Source organism: Acomys minous (assembly GCF_964271855.1).
Source record: "Acomys minous genome assembly, chromosome: 7".
Lineage (NCBI taxonomy): Eukaryota > Metazoa > Chordata > Mammalia > Rodentia > Muridae > Acomys > Acomys minous.
Genome location: NC_140488.1, coordinates 74,803,871 through 74,820,301, shown reverse-complemented (window position 1 = coordinate 74,820,301; position 16,431 = coordinate 74,803,871). Strand labels below are relative to the sequence as shown.

Below are 16,431 nucleotides of genomic sequence, written 5' to 3'. Positions count from 1 at the left end.
CCAGTTAAAAGTCATTTTTAGAGGATGAAAATAAGGAGGAGTAAAATGTGGCTGAATGTGGTTGTGTGCCCCTTTAGTCACAGCACTAAACTTACAGGGGGAGATCTCTGTAAGTTTGAGGTTAGCTTGGTCCACATAGAGAGTTCCAGACCAGTCAGTAGTACTACATAGTGATATCCTATCTCAAAACAATATATATATATGCCTTCACTGCTACAGCTATTGAAAAACTAAGTCTTAACGAAAAGTATTATATTTTAGAATAAACATATATTACAAATCAAAATGTGTTAGCAAAAATGTTTATGAGCTTACTGCAAAAGCATTACTGATATAACATTTTCTTTAAAAGAAATGAGGCCAGGCGGTGTGGTATTCTCATTTAATCCCAGCACTCAGGAGGCAGAGGCAGGCAGATCTCTGTGAGATTGAGGCCAACCTGGTCTACAGAGCAAGTTCCAGGACGGCCAAGGCTACACTGAGAAACCCTGTATCAAAAAAGGGGAAACACATGAATAAAAATTTTATGAATCTATTCTTTTGTTAAGAGCTATAGTTTTCTCCTAATTTAAAAATATTAATTTATAATTTAATTCTGTATGCCTTTGTGAGTGTACTAAACCATGTGAATGCAATGACAATGGAAGCCAGAAGAGGATGTAGGGTCCCTTGGAACTGGGGTTATAGAGCTGCCATGCGGGTGCTGGAATTAAAACAGGGTCCTCTGGAAGAACAGCCAGTGCTCTTACCACTGAGGCATCATCCCAAAGATTTATTTTCTTTTATGTGAATGTTTTGCCTGTATATATGTGTACCACAGACATGTCTGGTACCCATGGAGGTAACAAAAGGGCATCAGATCCATTCGAACTGGGGTTACAGATAGTTGTAAGCCACCATATGGGTGCTGGGAACTAAACCAGGGTCCTGTGCAAGAGCAACATATGATTTTATCCACTGAGCCATCTCTCCCACCCTCTTCTGATTTTTAATCTATTTCTAGCTGACAGTTCCTATTAACCATCTTAACCTTCAGTTTCTCCAGGTAAAGGAATTTATGATCTACATACAAACATTTGAAACCACTAGACAGGAGCCAGGTATGTTGACATACACCAGTAAATGGTAGCATTCAAGAGGCTAAATCAGAGGATTCTCAGAGTTCAAGGCCAGCTTGGGCTCCATAATGAGTTTGAGGCTAGCGAGGTTTGCCTACTGAGACTGTCAAAAAAAAAAAAACCAGCCAAATAAAGCCACCATAAAAACACCTATCTAAGAGTCCCCACACCCACCCCCGACCAGGCATGGTGGCTCATGCCTGTAATCCTACTACTCAGGGAGAGAGAGGCAGGTAAATCTCTGAGTTCGAGGCCAGCCTTATCTACAAAGCAAGCCCAGGACAGTCAGGACTACACAGAGAAAATCCTGTCTTGAAAAAACAAAAACCAAAATAAAAAATAAATAAAAGAGCTCCAAAGGGTTTAAAGAATCCTTTTGTGATATTGATAATTAATCCTATGTATGTTTTATATAAGAATGAGTGTCCCAAAAAGAGCATAAGGAGACAGAAATACATAAATACTTACATACAGGGAAGAAAGAAAGAAAAATAAAATTAAGAAGACAATTTCTTGTATAAGCAAGGCAAAAATGAAAAGACAAAGATGGGTGGTGGGCAGTCAGAAAGGGAGAAACAGAGAACCACAAACTAAATTATTCATAAGAGTTTATATTTTAAAAGTGATGTTAAAGTTGGGCATGGTGACTTACTCCTGCAATCCCAGTATTCAGAAGACTAAGGCAGGAGGATCACCCTTGAGTTTGAGGCTAGCCTAGGTAAATTGTCTGTTATATTGTCTTGAAGACAAAGTGAACTCATCTCTGCAGAGCCCTCAGGTTGGAATTTGGCTACAGCAAGGTTGGCACGTCAATGCAAGTACAGTATAATTCAGACAAACTCTAGCTGAATGCAAGCCATATTTGATGTCATTCTTTGGTGACTCGTCTTATTTTGGTTATTGTTATTTACTAATATAATTGATATTATACTGTGTGGGAAAGATTAAGCTTTGTCACAGGTGGAAGCAATCTTGGCGGGCTTTACCCTTGGGGCACCCCATGAATACCTTGTGACAGACTGAATGGAGCCATACTGGGCCTAGAATTCTGGAAGCAGACCTGGGAACCCCACCTGGGCTATTGTTTTCCTAATTGACCCTCAACGGGAGAAGGAGACCGCCCTTCCCACATGACTCAGGCAGGTGGGGAGGAGAAAACAACAGGTTCAGCGCAGGAGGGAGCGCGTGGGGAGCAGCGACCAGGCCGGACCAGCATGCGGACCAGAGAGACACCTAAGGACCAGTCCCGCGGAACAGATACCGGAAGGTTCACTCTTTTGTCCCTTTAACCTTTTTTCCTTCTTGTGTAAGCTAGTTGGGTTGTATAATAAAGTTTAATTGTTAAAAAACAGAGCCAACAATACTGCCTATTTAATGTAAGCATACAATGCACAGTGCACATGTATTTGGGTGGTGGTTAATTTACAACTAAGAGAATTGAAATACAGTGTGACTTTCATTACCTCTTTGTCTTATCTGTAATGAATGGAATGGATATGGAATGTCATTGGTCATTATGATTTTCTGTTTTCTAAAGACATTTATGTCCATTTAAAAAAACAGTGAGTTGGGGCTGGAGAGATGGCTCAGAGGTTAAGAGCACTGCCTGCTCTTCCAGAGGTCCTGAGTTCAATTCCCAGCAACCACATGGTGGCTCACAATCACCTATAATGTGATTTAATGCCCTCTTCCGGTGTGCAGGTGTACATGCAGGCAGAGCACTGTATACATAATAAATAATAAATCTTTACAAAATAGTGAGTTATAGAGTTCTAGATCATCCTGAGGTACAAACAAAGCAAGCCAGGCATGGTAGCACAAGCCTGCAATGTCAGCATTTGAGAGTAAAATCAGAAGATCAGGAGAAACATACTCAGCTACATATCAAGTTCAAGGCCAGCCTCAGCTACTGACCCATCTCAAAAAAAAAAAAAGCTTAATTACTATGATGTGTAATCAGAATAACAAGCACCCTAACCTTTAGGCTATAATTAAAGTAATACTCAAGTTAGTTAGGCACATGTGGAAATTACAGAATTATAAAGATAAAGGGTTAAAAAACCAAATAAGGTAAAACTAGAATGGTTATTTTGCTTAAGAGAATACCAGGAGTGACTCAACAGCCCTCCAGGACATGAAGTAATAGCCACTTAAGTGAGCAGCTGCTCTCAATTTTCTAAGCAGGTGATTTTGTTTAAATTATTACAGTAAGTATTTCAACAAACAAGTGTCTCACCTAGGCTACGTATCATACAAAACCCCCTGTGACGCCTGCTGTTCACCTCTCCCACCTTTACTAGCTCAACTCCTCATCTCCAATAGGTCAAAGGGGAGGTAAAGTATCTTTGGAATGTTAAGATGTAGACTTCTTTTAGGTCTAGCTACATGTAAAATCTGTTCTTAGCCTCTGTCTCCCAGAACCCAACATAAGGTTGAATCTTTTGGGGCTATTTAAAAAGGGGAGAGGGGTTCATTAGTAGCAAGCACTCAGATAAGTGTGTAAACTTGAATTCCTTGTTTAAAAAAAAAACTGCTGCCTGGCGCTGGTGGCACAAGCCTGTAATCCCAGCATTTGAGAGGCACAGACAAGCAGATCTCTTTGAGTTCAAGGTTAGCTTGATCCAGGACAGCCAGCAATCTCAAAAAAAAAAAAAAAAAAAAAAAAGGAAAGAAAAAGAAAAAGAAAGAAAAACTCTCTCAGAAAAAAAGAAAAAGTAAGAAATAAAACAAAAAAAGACAGAAAGAGAGAGAGAGAAAGAAAAAGAAAAAACTATGCCTTGTTTCAGTATGAATGGGTAAGAGGATTTGGATTTAAGGGTCTTTTTTGTTTTGTTTTTAGAGACAAGGTTTCTCTGTGTAGCTTTGGCTGTCCTGGCCTCGCTTAGCAGACCAGCTGGCCTCTAACTCAGAGATCCACTTGCCTCTGCCTCCCAAATGCTGGGATTAAAGGCATGTGACACCATGCCTGGCTGGGTTTAAGGGTCTTATAAAAATTGACTATGTTTAAAATGGCCAAATTCCTCCAAAAAGAGGAAACTGAACTTGTTGGATATTAAAAATTAATAATAAAAGATAATCACCCATAGAATGATAACACCCAGAAGGCAGAGACAGGAGGATCATAAGTTTGAGGCTACCTTGGGTAAATTCCAGGCCAGCATAGGCTACAAAGGAAAACCTTGCCTCAAATAAAAAAATAATAATACAATAAGGAGGATAATTAACTAGATGTGCCTGAACCTCTTCTTTACCTCTCATTTTTGTCTTGTATAAAAATATGACAAGATTCCTGCCTCCACCATTCCAACCCTTCCTGGAACCCACCCTTTGTACAGGACTATATTAGTGAGATGAAAACATACAACCATCGAAGTTCTCAGGAGTACACCCACCTTTCTGTCTGCATCAGATCTATTTGAAAAACAGCACAATGAAGCATCATCAAATGAGGTAAAAAGGCAATGAACGAAATTGTTGTTGATGATATGTGGGTGTATCAGAGGATGGGTCTATATGTATGTTTATGTACACATTACATATGCATATATAAACACGGGTAATATAAATACATTGAACTCAAATTATCAAAACTCCACAAATGTAAAAATCAAATTTGATAAATCTGACCTAAACCACAGATATTATATGGCTACTTCCTGGAAGGAGAAGCATCATCTATGTGATAAAGTCAGGTGCAAATTACGAGAAACCATAGGTAAACTACTACAAGCAGTCTGGATTCTGCTTTCTGTAATGTAGTATAAGCACAAAGCTTACTCATCACCCCAGGACAATGGCCATGTTGTATGACTTCTACAAAATACCCAGCATGTGCTCAACACTAGGAAATAATAAATTTACAACTTAAGGAGGAAAACGGAGGCTTGCTTCACAGTGGTTTAATATGAACAGAGTTGAATATGACATTGTCTGACAGAAGAATGAACAATTTGCTGAATAAAAGCCCCGAGTTAGGATATATACACAGCAGAAATGGGGCCTCAGAGTCTCAGCACTTGTGCACAATGAAAGAAGAAATCTTTTAAAAAAAATCTGTAACAGAGGATACAAATCAAAAGGCAGCAAGGACACCGACACTGGTGAGGTGGGAGAGGGGCTCGGCAGCTAGAGAGTTAATCTATCTCAAGGATCTTCAACACTGAGATGGGCTCCAAGTCCCATGTCAAAATCTAATCCTGATCTCTCTGACCAGGGTCACACCAGAATCAGCAATCCTTTTCCCCAAGGACCTACAGAGAAAACAGAAATCCTTCCATGATGGGAGTCTACGCTAAGAGTCCCAACTTTCACCGGGCACCATAGTTAACTTGCTCTCCTCCCACTACCTGGACAGACAGCAGGGCCCAGCAAACAATCCACCACCTCCCAAACAATAATAGCCTATGACAGTTGCCAGCCTCAAGATTTGGGAAATCTACACCTAGCTGCTGGCCCTATCTCAATTTCTGGGGACAACACTGGAATTCCATGGGGAACAAGTGCAGGCAGTTCAATAACCCTGTGACCAAGCTAGGGAAGGCAGCAGACAACTCTTGCTTGCCCCTTAACCCCATTCAACAGCTCAAAGTGCTTAGGAGAAGTCAGAAACTGTGGTGTGTGTGTGTGTGTGTGTGTGTGTGTGTGTGTGTGTGTGTGTGTGTGTGTGTGTGTGTGTGTGTGTGTGTGTGTGTGTGTGTGTGTGTGTGTGTTTCTGCCCTTGGGGCAGCACTGAATGAAATGGGAGAAGGAGGAATGGAAGGAGGAAATGATGTTGCTCTTCCTTACCACCAAGAGGAACCTAAAGCATGACCCCCTCCAGCCATTCAGGAAGTCACCTGGCAGTGTTAAGTTGCTCTTATCCCTCAAAACCCAAAAAGCTAACCCATAAAGTAACAAGGGCTTGAGGAGGGAGAACTGCTGGCCCGTACTGACTCATTAGCTAGTGAGCAAAATATAGTCAGCCAGAGTAGGGAGCCAAAAAGGGATAGGGGCTAGGCAATAGGAGCACCCTACTACCCTATGGCTTTCTTGACTTTACAGTAACCATGATGATGGGCCCAGAAAACCCATACACCCTGCTCCACATATCATACTGATTCAAATCTAGGATTACTGCCACGAAAAGCAACAAGGAAGGGGAGAAAGCTGAGAAAACTGGGAGCAGGCCTAGAAAACACAAGAAGTTTTGGGTCTCTATTATCTTCCCCAAAAAGAAAAATTTTCATGCAGGTAGGAAAAGCAGGGATTCTCCCCATTCGGTGTTCCTGATTAAACCTAGTAAGAAAAAGCCCCTAGACTTGCAGCATCAGTAATACATCCCAGTGCCTCACCAGCACAAACCCCCCCCCCAGGTTAGCCTTCTGGCATGGGTAAAATGCCCAAGAAATTGCCTTCCAGGCCAATCCCTCCCCCACCCCAACCCCAAGCAAAGAGCATCTGCCTGTGGTTTCCCACCTCTCTTCAGAGAAGAGATACTAACAGAGTGCCCACAAGGTGTAGTCTGGTACCAAGGGGCACAATGCAAGACAGTCTATCAGGCCAGGGGATGGGCAGCCAACTTGAGATCAAAGAGAGAGAGAGAGGCTTAGTGTAAAAATCAATGTCATTTCAGCAGGAAAAGTAGAGGGCAAGTGGTGAGAGGGACTCCTACTGGCGCACCTTCCCAGGGACGTAGTTCCTATCAATTGCTTCCTCCTGCAGGAACATGTGTAGACAGCGTTCATTCTGAGCCAGTGGGTGCCCAGCAATTCTATAAAGAGACCAAAATGGTTGTCAGTAGTATCTGGGATCTGAGAGAATTGGCAGGGGAATAGGAATGTGAAGAGGGGAGAAAGGACATGGTTAGGCCTGAGGTTTGAGCCTCTAGAGGACAGCAGTCGGGGTGGGACCTAACCAGGAATAGCAAGGAAGGGAAATGAACAGGACAAGGTAGGGAAATCCCTAGTTAAAAGGGTTAACATGCATTACACATTCAGGCCTTAGCATACAGGATCCAAATTTATTCACAGGAATGGAGTCTTACTCTCCAGTTTTCCTACTACATCATATTACCTATTACAAAAGGGCAAAACAGACAAAAATATATAAAGATCACGATGGGCTGGGAGAATAGCTTAGAGGTAGAGTGCTTGCTTAGCATCCGCAAGGCCCCGGAACCAATCCCCAGCAAAAAGGAAAAGAGCAAAGTGTAGAACAGAGGAGAGGGTGGACAAAAACGGAGATGGGAGGAGGTAAAAGAAAATTTTCACAGTGGCAAAAGCAATAAGCAGAGGAGCCAAGAATTTGGCTTACTTGTTAATAAACTGTTCAAGGCCTTGCCTCCTTTCTTCAATGAAAGATTCCTCAAAGATCCCTTCATCTCCACGGAAAGGGAGCTGCCGCTTCAAGGCTTTCCCAGGCAGTGGTGGTACTACAATCTGCAGCCAAATAGCAGCCCAGGTGGAGAGGGCAAGAAGGAAGAAGGCAAATGAGATGGTAAGACATGTTCTCACTCTCCTTTCTTCCCTCCCTTCCTTCCTCCCTCATTCCTTCCTTCCCCCTCTCCCTCCCTCCTTCCCTCTCATGGATGCAGGGTGGTCTCAAACTGTCTAGACAGCCAAGGATAACATTGAATTTCTGATCCTCCTGCCTTCACCTGCCAAGTAAATGGTATATCTTAGTTCTTTTAGGCCTGGGATCCACCATGCCCCAGGTCCAGCTAAGATCTTAGAACAGTATGGACAGCTCATATGGATCCAACTTGATTTCTGTGGAAGGGACAGATTTACCATCTCAAAAGAAAAGAAATACACTTTAACCATTCTTCACTTTCCTTAATAATTCTGCATCATCCAAGCAGTTAGGTAAGCTTTTCTTGACACATTTTTGCACTTACAGGAGTTTACTAGCTTTACCAAACAATAAAACAAAATAATCGTTGAAAATATTGTTCATGGGGCTGAGGAGACGGCTTATTCGGTAAGAGCACTGGCTGCAAAAGCACAAGGACCTGAATATGGACCCAAACAAAAAAATCCAGGGGGGGGAGGGAGGGGTGAAGGGGGGAGGGCAGGGGGAGGGTAAGGTGAAACGCAGAGACAAGAAAATCACTGGAGACTGCTGGCCTACTTCCAAATTCAGTGAAAAATCTTATCTAAAAGGTGTGAGGCAGAGCGATAGAGCAGGGCACACAACCTGCTCCTTTGGCCTGCATTTGCTCTTATACCGTGTATCTCTCTCTCTCTCTCTCTCTCTCTCTCTCTCTCTCTCTCTCTCTCTCTCTCTCTCTCTCTCTCTCTCTCTCTCACACACACACACACACACACTTTTAAAAATAATACTATCCTAAACTTAACCCTTTCAAGTTTCAAAGAGTATCCCCCAGAGCCAATATATTGGAATTGAGTCCATGAGAAGGTGTTCACCCTTCCTACCCACTTCAAGCCTTTACAGACTGTGATCTTATACCCTCTGAGCCTATACAAACCTCCTCCTCCAAGGGTGCTAATTAGGGTACGAGCTGTACCTTACTATCTCGCTCCAGCTCATTTTTCAGCCACTCAAAGTCACTGTAGCGTCGCCGTACACATGATTCTTTCAGCTTGAAGATAGGTAGGTTTGTCTACAGGGAAGGAAGAATGAATGAAGATAATCCAGGTGTTGTGGCACGTACTTTTAACACTCGGGAGGCTGAATCAGGAGGATCAACCGTTAGTTGAGGCCAACCTAGGCCACACAGAGAATTCCACGCAGGGAATCCAGATCAGCTGGGCCTACATGGTGAGACCCTACTTCGAAAGTAAAAACCAACCAAAATGAAACAGCCAGTAAATTCTATTCAACCTGTGGGGATCACCTGTCAGAACCACTGGAAAAGTCTGGATGAAGAAAACCCCCACTGGCACTTACCTATTCTGTATGAGCACCTGGGTTTGACTCCCAGCATCAGAGAAAAGAAAAATTGCTCCTACGGATCATATACCTAAAACTCTTCCAAAGCACTACCAGGTGAATAGTAACCCTTACCATAGCCAATCACATCACAATTGGTGATCACAAGTCCCTTGCTGGGGCTAAAGGGGGACTCAGTGGTAGAGCACTTGCCTAGCATGCTCAAGGCTCTTGGTTCTACCCCAAAACATACAAATAATATCCCTTGGTACTTAAAATTTATCATTTCTCTTATAGAGAAGACTCACAGTTGTGTTATAGTATACATTATACCGGTAAATCGTGTGTTATTTGAGTCTGACCCACTCATGCTTGTCTCAGTGTCCTCCAAGGCCCCCGTCAGGAGATGTGCTTCCCCTTCCTATCTCCGTGATATAGAAGGAAAAGAACAACAAAACACCCCAACAGTAAAAAGTCTTTGAGAATTAGAAAGTAAATAATTTCCAACAGATGTTTATCCTCTGATATAACACTCGCAGTGGGGAAAAAGCTCAAGTTCAGTCGTGGGAAGCTCAGCCATGGAAAGAAAGCTCCATCAGGAACTCCAGCTGACTGCCTAACTCCCCTAGTTGGTCTGCTGGACATTATGAATGCCTAACTTGATAATGTTACCTTTCTGCTGCTATTTGTTTCTTAATTTGGAAGCCCCAGGGAGGGGACATTCTGCTCTGTCTGGACACTCTGCATGAGGACCTCCAACTAGCTGCCTTAAAGACACTTCCCCAGTCCATTTCTGCTGGCTACTGAGTGCCTGACTTGATAATGTTTTGCTATGTCTATCCCTTGCTATTTATTCTTTTACTCTGACTTGCCATATGTTTGGGGGGGGAGGGTTCGAACAGGGTCTCTCTGTGTAGCCTTGGCTGTCCTGGACTTGCTCTGTAGACCAGGCTGGCCTCGAACTCACAGTGATCCACCTGCCTCTGCCTCCCGAGTGCTGGCATTAAAGAGATGAGCCACCACCGCCCAGACTTGCCATATATTGAAATTTATTCATCCCAAATCAAAAGTATGGCTATTTCAGATCATTCTCTAGACCTCCAAGACATGTTTACCTCTGACTTCCTATTCCAGTGCTTTCTATTCTACAAGTCCTAGCTCAATCCTAACTTCATTTAGAAAATCTTTCCTGATAACACCAGCTGGATATATTATGGTCTACCTCTCCTCTGATCCCTTCTGACATCTACACTTTTCTTGAGACCTTGTTTCTATACTAAGCTGGCTTCAAACTCCCTATGTGTCTGAAGATAACCCTGAACTTTAGTCTTCCTGCCTCCTTATGAAATTACAGGAGTATACCACCACACCCAGTTCATGAAGCGTTGGGACTCCAACCCAGGGCTTTATACATGCTAGGCGAGTATATATCAACCGAAATACACCCACACGCCCATTTCTGAGGGTTTTGTTATACAGCAGAGGATGACCTTGAGCTTCTGATCCTTCCACCTCCACAGTTTTATGCATCTTGCTTGTTGTCTACAGGACTAAATTAAGATCTTAAATTATGATCTGACTGTATCCCTTTTATTCTATCACATGGGAGGCAGAGGCAGGCAGATCTCTGTGAGTTTGAGGCAAAGCCACTACATGGTGAGTTCGAGACTAACCAGAACAATAAAGTGAGACACTGTCTTTAAAAAAAAAAACACCATGACAACTTTTACTTCTCCAAAAATTAAGTTACCAATACTCAATTACTGAATAAAAACCCTATATATCTAGTTACCCCCCTTACCTAAAAAAAATTCAGAATAAACAAACATTATGTATTTCAGCTTTCTGTAGAGCACTCATACCTACATCTTAATCATTGAGGAGAAGCTTCAGGCTCTAGTGGTAAGAGGAACTTGCAACAAATAAAAAGCCCAAATCTTCATTCCTGTCTACAAAGTCTAAGTGAAAATGGTCAAATACATTTATTAATCTTCTGGGTGTTTAATAAAAAAATCTCTTTCTTCCCTACACAATTGCCTCTTGGCAAGAAAAGAGTATCTTGGAGTTCTGGTAAAGCCTCACATGGTCCTTACTACATCAACTTTTATAGACCCCAAGTCTTGAAGTTGCCTCCCCCAGCAAATAACAGGCCAACTGACATTAGCTCCAACTTTACCCAAAAAATGTCAAGATCCAAGAAATATCAATAGGTTGAAAAAGAGTCTGATATAAATAACATTTTGTCATCTAAACAATTCTTTAAAAGAATAAACAGAATGAGAGGGGGAAGAATCAAGCTTTCTTTAGGGTGTGCTCCCCCACATGGGTCTACAATACTCAGTGGATGGTCTCATACCTACAAGTATATGAGCAACACAAATCTGACTGTATTTTGTTTTGTTTTTTAAAGAAAACTCAAAATTGGAGACACAGGAAGATGGAAATGGATCAGGAAGGAATTAGCGAGGGGGTGGGATTGGGCAGGAGTAAATATGGTCAAAATACTATGGAATTCTCAAAGAACAAAAATATTTTTTAAGGGATAAGCAAGTAACCCAACATGATGGCAAAGACATGTAATGCCAGCACTGGAGAAGTAGAAATAAGAGGATCAGTAATTCAAAATCATCTTCAGCTACACAGTGAGTTTTAGGCCAACCTAGGATACTTGAAACTTAGAAAAGGAAAAAAGAAAAAAGAAGAAATGGGAGACTGGTCAGATGACTGGGCAGGAAATGCTGCCTGCATCCAAGTTGGACAATCTGAGTTTCATCCCTAGGACCCACATTGTAGGAGAACCAAATCTTGCAAGCTGTCCTCTGACATGTGCTGCAAACCTTACCCTGAACACAAAATAAATACAAATATATTTAAAATTTTTAAAGGTGCTGGAGAGGTGGCTCAGTATGTGTGTGTGTGTGTGTGTGTGTGTGTGTGTGTGTGTGTGTGTGTGTGTGTGTGGTTTGTTTGTTTGTTTTTGTTTTTTGGTGGTGGTGGTGGTAGGGGTGGTGGTGGTGCTAGTTTTTGGGTTTTGTTTGTTTTTTGGTTTTTCGAGACAGGGTTTCTCGGCTGTCCTGGACTTACTTTGTAGACCAGGCTGGCCTCGAACTCACAGCAATCCGCCTACCTCTGCCTCCTGAGTGCTGGGATTAAAGGCATGCAGCACCACACCCAGCCTGAGATGGCTCAATGTTTAAGAGCACTTATTCTTACAGAGGACCTGGGCTGAATTTCCAGTACCCATGCGGTGGCTCACCACTATCTGTAACTCCTGTTCCAGGATACACATGATACAATGACTTATGTATGAGCAAAACACTCATACACTTATGATAAATAAATCTTTTTTAATCAAGTTTTTAATTTAAAAAATAAACTGGAAACATTCTGGAAAGAAAGCCTCTAGTAGTGACATTTGGACACTGTTTTTACAGTAGACTTCCTGAATTGTGTACTATGTGCATTCATTAACTGTTTAAAACTAATCCATTATAGAAAAGTTATCAGAATTCCCCAAGAAAAAGAAGACATTTAGGATCACGTGATTCTAGATTTTTCACTAGTGTTCCCCCCCAAACAGTAGAAACACAACTAGTGTGCTTTCACAGAAGCCAACAGAGGACCAAACAGAAAGACTAACTACTGTCATTTTATAGGCATATTATGTCTGACTGTTTAGAAAAATAAAAATAAAAACTAGCTGAGCACAATGGCGCACACCTTTAATCCCAGCACTCAGGAAGGCAAAGGCAGGTGGATCTCTGTGAGTTCAAGGCCAGCTTGGTCTACAAAGCGAGTCCAGGACAGCCAAGGCTATACAGAGAAACCCTGTCTCAAAAAATAATAATAATAGTAAATAAAAACTACTCTTTCCTTATTCCCAAAGGACAGTGAAAATATTTCCTTCCATCTCCACACCTAGCCTTTTATGTAGATGGCTAAGTGCTGAGCAGAGCATCTGAGCTCCAAACTAAAAATCATATGAGGAAGGCAGAATTGTATAATACAGGATATTGAGGGTCCTCGGGCTCTGCACAGCACAAAATAAAGTGAAAGGAGAGAAAAAACACAAAATTCAAGTCTACACTGAACTATCCATATATGATATAAGGCCACCACAGCACCTCTCCAGACTCCTCGAGCAGGCAGGATCCATTCCTGAATAAAATTAAAGAGAATAGCTTCATCAATATTTATTCAATGGAGCTGAAAGTGTAGATCAATGGAAGAGTGGGTGCACAGCATGCATGAGGCCTGAATTAAAGCCACAGAACAAGAAAAAAATACAAATGATTTTATTATTTTTCTAAAAACTATAGAATTCAATAAAACAGTAAAGTCTCAGATCAATTCAAACCCATAGAATCAAGAACCACCATCAACTATGTCAACATTGTATAACTAGAAAAGGGACTGATGAAAAAGCTAGTGTAGCCGGGCGTGGTGGCGCACGCCTTTGATCCCAGCACTCGGGAGGCAGAGGCCAGCCTGCTCTACATATTGAGTCCAGGATAGCTAGGGCTACACAGGGAAACCCTGTCTCGGAAAAAAACCAAACCAACAACAGCAAAAAAGCTCAGTGTACATTTTGCATACTAAGTTTTGCAACTAAGCCTTAACAAAGCAGTAGAAAGAACATGGACTTTGGAGTCAGAGACTTGGTTTCAAATCCCAGCCCCATCTGATATCATTACACGTACTTGGGAAACTGTATGCTTTCCTCACTCCTTTTTTTTATTTTTATTTTTATTTGTGTGTGTGTGTGTGTGTGTGTGTGTGTGTGTGTGTGTGTGTGTGTGTGTTTTCAAGACACGGTTTCTCTGTGTAGCCTTGGCTGTCCTGGAGTCACTTTGTAGCCCAGGCTGGCCTCAAACTCACAGCGATCCGCCTGCCTCTGCCTCCTGAATGCTGGGATTAAAGGCATGTGCCACTACTGCCCTGCTCTCATTCCTTTTTTTTTTTTAAGTATACAGAAACTAAAACCTAGCTGAACACAGTGTCATATGTCCTTAATCCTAGAAATTGAGAGGCAGAGGCTGGTGGATCTCTGAGTTCAAGGCCAGCCTGTTCTACAGAGCAAGTTCCAGGATAGCCAGGGCTCTACAGAGAAGCCCGGTATCAAAAAACCAATTGAAACTGGGTGTGGTGGCACAGGCCTTTAATCCCAGTATTCGGGAGGCAGAGGCAGGTGGATCTCTGTGAGTGTGAGGCCAGCCTGGTCTACAGAGCGAGTCCAGGACAGCCAAGGTTCTTACACAGAGAAACCCTGCCTCAATGAACAAACAAGCAAACAAACAAATAAACAAACAAAACAATTTTTAAAAAGAAAAAGTAAAACCTAGTTTGGTGCCTAGCCCACAGTAGGGACTAGATGGATCACCTCTGTTATCAGAATACTTAGAGAACTCTTTCTTTACTAATCCCTAAGGCTCTTATGCATCTAAACAAAATGTCTAGAATCCTAAAAGCAGCCTTTATACTGAACAAGGTGTTCCCCTGAGTAATTAAGCCCTCCTCCATTTACACTTCTCTTTTATCACAGTTTGAAGAATGTAAATTCCATCCTTTGCCAAAGAGATTTCAAATAATCTAGTCTCCATAAAACAAGTGTGCCTGATGCTGCTATGGCTTTCTCCCACATCACGGTTTACAAAGTGTCATTTCTCCAAAAAGATTGTCAAGCACAGGTAGAACTTTCTCATTCAATTCATCTTTTTAAAAAAAAATGCGAGCACTGCATGACTCTTAGATCTTCAATGCTATTCAAAGGGGATGCTGGAAGATGGGCGTGGTGGTGCACACCTTTAATTCTAGCAGTCGGGAAGGCAGAGGCAGGTGGGTCTCTGTGAGTTCGAGGCCAGCCTGGTCTGCACAGAGAGGCTAAAACAGCCAGGGCTATTACACAGAGAAACCCTGTCTTGAAAAACAAAATAAAACAAAAAGCCAAAAGGGATGCTGTTCACAAATATCTTGGATCACTAGACTGAGAAGAAAATACAAGGAAAACTTTAAATTTCTTAATCTGTACCATTTCAAGTAGGCAAAAAAAAAAAAAGGACAACCCTGTGAACCATGTGCACATTCCATCCTTGCACTATGGACTAAGCACTGTGGACTAAGAGAATAAAGTCCCCTGGGATGCAAACTGGAAGAAGCCGTTCCTGGAGCAGGTCTGAAATGGCTTGTACTAAACTGCAGATCAGGGACAGAAAAGGCAAATGGCCTTTTCCAAAAAAAAACAAAACAAAACAAAACAAAACAAAAAACTAGTGAGAGCCAATAAAAACTGAAGTAAACATTCTGGATACTTCAAATCTAAAGGATCAGTGGAGGATGGGAGCAGCAACTGACAATCCACCAATCCCGGTGCAGGGCCAGGTTTCACGTGAGACAAGGCATTGTGGTACCTAAGAAACTTAAGCATAAAACATTTCTTTCTTGAGATGTCAAGCGTCCACAAGTCAGCAAAGCATTCAGTCTCAAAATTGCTTTTCTACTTGTGTTCCCACAAGCCCACCGTCTCCCATTCCTGTAGTCTTTCCTTTAACTAGAGGTTTTGCCTAACTCTATCATCCCAGAGAGATCCCATTGGGAAGAAGCTGAGCCCTCCCGCGCCCGCCCCCCCCACCTTCAGAATGACTTCCCATAACCTAGTTTAGTTATGGGACCCAGCGATACCTCGCCGTGGCTTTCCATCCCCCAGCCTTCTTCCACCCTCCCCTTTCATCCTTCTGTCAATCATGAGTCCAGTCTACTTGAATTCCTCCCTAATCTTTGTCCATCTTCCACACCCTGTCCAGCCATGCTTCACTTCTACCTCGTGAGTTCTTGTTTTCCTCCACCCCCCACCTCCCCCCCGCCCTAAGTCCCCTCTGGAGTTTTCTGCACCCTCAGGCCACAACTGAGTCTGCCGCCTTCTTTCTAAACCTTTCAAGCCACAACCCTCACATGACCCCTCCAAGCTCCCCTGCTGTTAGTCGGCCCCCTACTCCCTCCCCTCTCACTTCGTCCTCCTTCAGCTGTCTCCCTCACCCCGTGACTCACCCGCATGCGAACCTCATAGGTGGTGAAGCGCGCGCGGCCCACGCCCACCGTCTGTGGATTGAAGATGTCTATCTCCAGGAAGTTACTTGGTGGCCCGTAAGCGTCAGTCAGGTCCTGAGGCTTCGAGTTAAGGCGCCGAGTGTCAGCCACTGCCGTGTCCGACATCTTTCCGAAGAAGAGACCGGTACCGGCGAAGGGGGTGGGGGACAGAGGCCTGAGGCAAGAGCGCGCACGGCCCCTCCCGCTTGCAAAATAACCAGCCAACCCACAGACACGACGACGCGCACGCGCTTACGCATGCGCTGACGTTCACAATGCCCGAGTCCCGGGCCCTCCACCCTGAATAGTTGCCTTGCTGACAAGAATTGGTACTGGACGGCGAAAGCGTCATTCAGACTTC

General features: G+C 42.9%; 1 protein-coding gene across 3 annotated transcripts; it reads right to left on the bottom strand.

The window, feature by feature from the left end:
• Positions 1 to 5,002: 5,002 nt before the first annotated feature.
• SNX12 (sorting nexin 12) lies at positions 5,003 to 16,335 on the bottom strand. 3 transcript variants are annotated; one of them, XM_084791048.1, is made up of 5 exons: positions 16,044 to 16,335; positions 8,623 to 8,718; positions 7,410 to 7,534; positions 6,777 to 6,867; positions 5,003 to 5,368 (listed from the first exon to the last, which is right to left on the bottom strand). In XM_084791048.1, exons 1-5 carry the CDS (start codon positions 16,194 to 16,196, stop codon positions 5,345 to 5,347), a joined length of 489 nt encoding a protein of 162 aa, XP_084647174.1. In that variant the 5' UTR covers positions 16,197 to 16,335; the 3' UTR covers positions 5,003 to 5,344. The 3 variants fall into 3 exon arrangements, with proteins under 3 accessions (XP_084647174.1, XP_084647173.1, XP_084647175.1); XM_084791047.1 differs by having other exon boundaries at positions 16,032 to 16,326; XM_084791049.1 differs by having other exon boundaries at positions 5,003 to 6,867; positions 16,044 to 16,332.
• Positions 16,336 to 16,431: the final 96 nt, after the last annotated feature.